The 7,522-nt window shown below is 26.6% G+C and overlaps 1 protein-coding gene across 2 annotated transcripts in view; it reads left to right on the forward strand.

Moving 5' to 3' along the window:
* Positions 1,398-7,522, forward strand: part of LOC107610668 (probable terpene synthase 2) — a 31,723-nt gene continuing 25,598 nt past the window's right edge. Inside the window, exons 1-7 of one of the 2 annotated variants that reach the window (XM_016312686.2) lie at positions 1,398-1,565; positions 3,786-4,065; positions 4,178-4,553; positions 4,648-4,866; positions 5,027-5,168; positions 5,264-5,512; positions 6,262-6,470. In XM_016312686.2, the coding sequence (XP_016168172.1) occupies positions 1,431-1,565; positions 3,786-4,065; positions 4,178-4,553; positions 4,648-4,866; positions 5,027-5,168; positions 5,264-5,512; positions 6,262-6,375 (1,515 nt within the window). In that variant the 5' untranslated portion in view covers positions 1,398-1,430 and the 3' untranslated portion in view covers positions 6,376-6,470. Of the gene's footprint in view, positions 1,566-3,785; positions 4,066-4,177; positions 4,554-4,647; positions 4,867-5,026; positions 5,169-5,263; positions 5,513-6,261; positions 6,471-7,522 lie in introns of those variants that run through there. The other variant, XM_021109038.1, reaches the window with a different exon arrangement.

Here is a 7,522-nt window from a genome sequence, read left to right on the forward strand (position 1 = left end):
CACACCATTTTTCATATTTGAAAATGGGCATCCAGCTAGGGACATTAACTCATCTCCCTTTGCATGAGTAAACCATGTAGTTATTGGTTCTTAACGTCTTAATATATGAACAAAAACAAAAACGTCTTAATATAGTTCATTACCCAATACTAGTCTCTTTCAGCTTCAGTTCCAGTGATGACTTCGAGTCAACCTGCCCCTTCTAACTCAAAGCGACGCTCTGCAAATTTTGCTCCTAACATTTGGCACGATACTTTTCAAAAATATGCTAATTCTGAATCCTTGGTATCTTATTTAATTTTGTATGATGAAATATCAGTATATTGTTAAACTTATACATATATTATCGTGATAATTTTTGAATTATTACGTATATTCAAAATAGGGATAGTATATATCTGATCACTTCTACGCCAGAAACTCAAAATAATGCTTGGGTAAGTATTGTAGTGTGTAAATTGGATAAATTATAAGTAGTTTTAAGTAAAGTTGCTTTAACAAGAATGATAGTGATATATATGGATGGGATTCCTAGTTGTATAAAAGAAGTTATCTATATTATTGTGTTTCTAATATGCAAATGCAACCCCAAAAATTTCCATAACTTTTTGACTTTTTGTATATTTTTGGACATATATTTTGTCGTGTTTAATTTTGATGCATATAGAGTATAAAATGTTTTGTAAAGTTGTGTAATTATATTTATTTTTTTAAATAATTATTTATACAGTTAATAAAAAATAGTAATTATTTTTTTATTATATTATGTTATGTAATTAGATGTATGTGTAAACTCAGTATTGCAACATGTTAAATAAGCCGTAGGCTTTTATTAATTACACTTATTATTAGTTTATTAATTATCATTATAATTAATAATCACTTTAATTAATTAAATAACTTCTTATTATATATACTTGCAGTTTTCTAATTAAATAACTTTTTCTATTTCAGCTTTTGATTGATGAATCGAGTGGTTTGAAAAAAAAAAGTTTAAAATTACAAATTGAAATTTATTTAAATATTTTTTAATTTGCAAAAAGAATTTATCATAGTTTAGTGGTTTGATTTAATTAACTAATTTATAAGGTTAAAAATAGTTAACACTATTCAAGATAATGCAATCGAATTGCTCCAATCAAAATTGAACAACTCATAAAGGATATGCAATTCTCTAATAATTGAGGAATGGCTACAGAATTCACTCACTTTTTAACAAGACAGTAAAAAGGAATCTTGTTGGTACATAGCTTAGCTGTCCACTTGGGCCACACATTTTTCACATTCGAGAATGGGCATCCAGCTAGGGACATGAACTCATCTCCCTTTGCATGAGTGAACCATATTCTATATAGTTATTGGTTCTTAACGTCTTAATCTATGAAGAAAAACAAAAACGTCTTAATATAGTTCATTACCCAATACTATACATGTCTCTTTCAGCTTCAGTTCCAGTGATGACTTCGAGTCAACCTGCCCCTTCTAACTCAAAGCGACGCTCTGCAAATTTTGCTCCTAACATTTGGCACGATACTTTTCAAAAATATGCTAATTCTGAATCCTTGGTATCTTATTTAATTTTGTATGATGAAATATCAGTATATTGTTAAACTTATACATATATTATCGTGATAATTTTTGAATTATTACGTATATTCAAAATAGGGATAGTATATATCTGATCACTTCTACGCCAGAAACTCAAAATAATGCTTGGGTAAGTATTGTAGTGTGTAAATTGGATAAATTATAAGTAGTTTTAAGTAAAGTTGCTTTAACAAGAATGATAGTGATATATATGGATGGGATTCCTAGTTGTATAAAAGAAGTTATCTATATTATTGTGTTTCTAATATGCAAATGCAACCCCAAAAATTTCCATAACTTTTTGACTTTTTGTATATTTTTGGACATATATTTTGTCGTGTTTAATTTTGATGCATATAGAGTATAAAATGTTTTGTAAAGTTGTGTAATTATATTTATTTTTTTAAATAATTATTTATACAGTTAATAAAAAATAGTAATTATTTTTTTATTATATTATGTTATGTAATTAGATGTATGTATAAAAGTATTTTATACTGACAGTACATTAAAATTAAATTCATATTTTGTTATAAAAAATACATAATTAATATATAAATTTAATTTTGATGTACTGTCAGTATAAAATAATTTTTCATGTGCATCTAATTGCGCGATGCCATATCATATTTCATATTGATTGCGTGAATGGTCATCTAAAAAAACGAATATGATTACATAATAATACAAAATGCTTTACACAACCAATACATCTAAATTAAACTCTTAGTTTATATATACATATGTTTTAAAAGAGAGTTTTAAAGTAATGATTGAATTATTTCCATGTGATTTCAAAGTCACGATCGAGTTCAAAGTTCAAACTGTGAAAATAACTACAAAAGTAATTATTATATATATTAGGTTGTGTATAATATACTCTTTAGATGAAGTCCTTTTTCAAATCTTGCATTAACATGTTTATGCATTGGATTGTCTTTTTAATAATATACTTTCTTTCTTTCTTTTTTATTTGTTTTTTTTTTATTAATATAATGAAGATAACCTAATTAAGTTGAAAAGAGAAAAAAAAATATAATCTCGTTAATTTTCTTTTTTTTTTTTTAGTTTTTAAAGAATAATACAAAACGCTTTACATAGTCAGTATCTAAATTAAACTCTTAGTTTATATATACATATGTTTTAAAAGAGAGTTTTAAAGTAATGATTGAATTATTTCCATGTGATTTCAAGGTCACGATCGAGTTCAAACTGTGAAAATAACTACAAAAGTAATTATTATATATATTAGGTTGTGTATAATATACTCTTTAGATGAAGTCCTTTTTCAAATCTTGCATTAACATGTTTATGCATTGGACTGTCTTTTTAATAATATACTTTCTTTCTTTCTTTCTTTTTTTATTTTTTTTATTAATATAATGAAGATAACCTAATTAAGTTGAAAAGAGAAAAAAAAATATAATCTCGTTAATTTTCTCTTTTGTTTTTTAGTTTTTAAAGAGTCATAGTTTTAAAATGGCCTAGTCTGCATTTTGTAAACATTTCTATAATTATATAGTTAATTAATAAATCAGATTCATTTTAATATTGACTTTTATATTTTTTAACTTGCTTTTTTTTTTCTTATCAAACAAATAAAAACTCTTCTTTACTTATTATTAAAATGGCACAACTTTCAATCTTTTACGTTATATTTTTTCATAACAACAAAAATATATAATATAACTTTGTTGAAGTTAACTCATACTGAAAACTGAAAAGCAACTTTAGTAAATATTCGCTTTATTTCTATTTTTAATACTAATTAAAAACTTAAAAAATTTATTTAACAACCAAATTAAATTGAGAAATGATATGCATAATAACTGAAACATAAAACATTACTAGTACATACCAGTTTAATTTGCATCTGATTTTATTTAAGAATTACATCGAACGTATAATTTCTTCAACAAATTATTATATAATAATTTTGTTAGAAATATAATTATTTAATATATATTTTTTATCACTTAAATTTTTGGATAAAATATCGTAGTATCATTATATTATATCAGAATATCTATGATAAAAAATTTTAAAATTCGATTCTTGTTATCTCTAAAAAAAATATCATAATAAATTTAGACCAAATTGAATAATTGATCATATGTAGTAGAGAAAAATGACATACTCTCATTATTTGTTAATTTTTCATTCCTTTGAATTAAATATTGAATTGAAAACATTTGCAGGAAGTGAACGAAATCATGAAAGAAGAAGTTCAAATGCATAAAGAAAAAGTGAAGATGAATTTGTCTTCTAATGACAATAATATCTTACAAAGACTAAGTTTAATTGATTCAATTCAACGTTTGAGTATATCTTATCATTTTGAAGATGAAATTGACAGCATATTAGTACAAATTCACAATGATTTTACCAACAAAGATCTTGCTATAGAGGAACGTGACCTTCATTTTATCGCATTACTTTTTCGTTTGTTCCGACAAAAAGGATATAACATTTCATCAGGTATATATGTAAAACTAATTTTTGTTATCTTTTATATATACAATTACAATATAAAAAGATACCATTATTAATTATGGACTCACACTAGTTAGTATAAATATGAATTATACAGATGTTTTCAACAAATTCAAGAATAAAGAAGGAGAATTCGATGAAATAATTGTTGTTCAAGATGTTGAAGGAATGTGGAGCTTGTATGAGGCTGCACAGTTAAGATTTCATGGAGAAGATATATTAGAGGAAGCACATGAATTCACATACAATAAACTTAAGTCCATCACCAATCAATTGAGTCCATCTCTTGCTGATCAAGTCAATCAATGCTTAGTACAACCTTTTCACAAGGCAATTCCAAGAATATTGGCAAGGTCATATATGTCTTTTTACGAAGAAGGTTCTACGCATGATAAAATTCTTCTAAAGTTTGCAAAATTAGATTTCAATATGCTACAAAAATGGTATCAGAAAGATGTTGGTAGTGCCACCAAGTAAGTATTTTAAATCTAACTAAGCACTTTTTATTAGAATTTTTTTATTTGAAAAAAAGCTCCTATAAAGATATAATTTTTTGTACGATTATAGGTGGTGGGAAAAGTTAGAATTTTCGAAAAAGGTCCCTTATGCAAGAGAGAGGATAGCTGGGTTATACTTCTTTCCATTTGCTATGAACTCTGAGCCTAAATATACTACTTTTAGAAGGGTGGTGGCCAAAGTGATTCAATGGGTGACTATTTTTGATGATACTTATGATGTCTATGGAACAATCGAAGAACTTGAGCTCCTCACACAGGCAATCCATAGGTAAGAATTGACCAATTTTATATTATTCTGCTACATTTCTCAATTAAAAAGGATCTATACATGATCAATGAGTTTATATTTATTTTGGTCATTATCTTAATAATTTAATTTCACGATCACGTTTCTTTCTTAATTAGTTTTTAACCTTTTTGTATTTCAGATGGGATATTAGTTACATTGAATCTCTTCCAGAATGCTTTAAGGCGATTTTTAATTCAATTGTGGAACTTGTTGATGAAATAATAGAGTTAAATGCTGGAAGCGGAGAATCAGACTTGATATTGCAATGTCTCAAACAGGCCGTAGGCTTTATTTCTCACTTTTTTAATTTTAAATTAACTATTATATTCATTAATCATCATTTTAATGAAGTATTCATCAATTAATTTATCTTCAGTTGTCTCATTATGCACAAGGTTACATGGATGAAGCAAGATGGTGCCATGAGGGATATATTCCGCCATATGATGAGTATAAGGTTGTTGCATCTGTTACTGCAGGATATGAACCGCTTACAGTAATGTTTATTGCTTTGGGAGAATTTGCAACCAAAGAAACTCTTTATTGGGTTTCTAATAATATTCCACTCATCCTACTAGCTTCGTCACTTATTGCCAGACTCACAAATGATTTGGCCTCACACAAGGTATATTGTTTGTGATATAATTATTCACATATCTTTTTTTTATTATCTTAAATTTTGAAAAGAAATAATTTGTTGATATGGTATTAAAATAATTTGTTGATATGGTATTAAAACTTTTATGGCGAAAAAATTTAGAATTTGATCTTTATTATCTTCTAAAAAAATAACATAAAATAAATAAAAAAAATAATAAAAAAATTATAATTAATTTTATGTACTCTTTATGTACTCTTATTATAATTAATTATCATTAATATATATAATTTGATATATTTGACTAAATTATTATTTAATGGTTTTCAACTAAAAACTTCGTATAAAAACAATTTCAACTGCACGTGAGTTTTTACGTTAAGTTGATAGATATAAATTAAATCAATTTGCTACTAATAAAATATTATTACTATTTTATGTCTTAAGTATTATTTTCTAATTCATGGGCCTATAGTATCTTATTTCCCTAAATAATTGAATCAATATTAATTTAACAAAGTCATGATTAATTTACACACACAAGTTTTTAGTGGAATATTTTAATAATTTTTGACAATGATATATATGTATAATTCAACTTTTAATTTGGATTTGACCAATTATTTAATTTGTAACATAGTCTTATAAGTGATTTTTGTTAGACCAATAAATAATTAAGCAATTTCACTGAATTTGGTTAGAAAAAAGTGCATGTACACATATCATTAGATCTCTGTTTTTAAATCATAGGCCTATTTTGAACCAATTATTTGTAGTTTGAGCAGCAAAGAGAACATGCTGTTTCGGCCGTAGAATGTTGCATGAAGCAATATGGCTTTTCAGAAGAGGAGGCCCATGAATTCATCAAAAAGGATATCAATAATTACTGAAAGGATATGAATGAAGAGTACCTCAAGTTAATTGAATATATCCCAAGGCCAGTCCTTGATTGCATTGTTAACATGGCACGCATATGTGAGTTTCTATATGCAAATTTTGGAGATAAAATTACAGATTGTGCACTCTGTAAAGACCACATTGCGCCACTGCTTTTGGATCCCGTGGTCGTGTAGCAGTTTTATGGTCCTAATAAGCTTTTGAGTGTTTGGCCTTAATTAATCTTTAATTATATGCATGTATGGTATTCTCGTCCTGTTGTTATTGTTTGTTTGTATTGTCTTGGAAGGATACCAAGTCCTTTGTCAACGGTTAGTTTTTGTACGAAGTTAAATTCCAAAATGATTTTTCTCGTGCACACTAAATAATTTTTAAAATCCCAATTACATCAATAATTATGTGTTTGAGATTGTTAAAAATGTGTATTACTTTAGTTTCAGATTCGTCTTTTTGTTAATAGTTTAGTGGTGTAATTTGATGACGGATTTTTAGTGATATATGTCACATTATAATTTGGTCATATATAATAAGAATTTAATTTTAATGTATTATCAGTATAAAATTATTTTACACGTGTATTACCAATTACAAATGTTATATTAATAAAAATAACTATCTTTTATTTGAACCACTACGACTATGTAAAACGTTCTATATATAGTCAGTACATGAAAATTAAACTTATATAATAATATGATAAATTTATGAATAACACATACCATGCTGAAATGATTGATAATACTACGAGAAAGTTTTCACGTATGACACCCACTTTACTGGCATAGCGATATAACACGTACAAACATTTACTAAGTTTGTGCTTTGTCTTGTAGTCAGTAGTGTATTTACCAAACACTCTCTTAAACTACATATTGAAAGACAACGAAAAGAGTCAGTCATATGTGAAATTCCTGAAGTGTTGTTGGACGTAATTAGCCAAGTTGACAGTTGTTGGAGTCGAAGCTGCTAGGCTCCGGCGTAGATTGGTTATGTTGGGCATGTAATGGGCCATTTTTTCGTATGAATAGTGAGAGGGATATTTTTTTGGGACCAACATTATTTTTTCCCCCTTAATATCTCCAGCTAACCAATTTTTCCCCAATTGTTTAGGATATTGGCTTATACACCACAGGCAGTGAG

This window comes from Arachis ipaensis, chromosome B08 (genome assembly GCF_000816755.2).
Source record: "Arachis ipaensis cultivar K30076 chromosome B08, Araip1.1, whole genome shotgun sequence".
In the NCBI taxonomy this organism is placed as follows: Eukaryota; Viridiplantae; Streptophyta; class Magnoliopsida; order Fabales; family Fabaceae; genus Arachis; species Arachis ipaensis.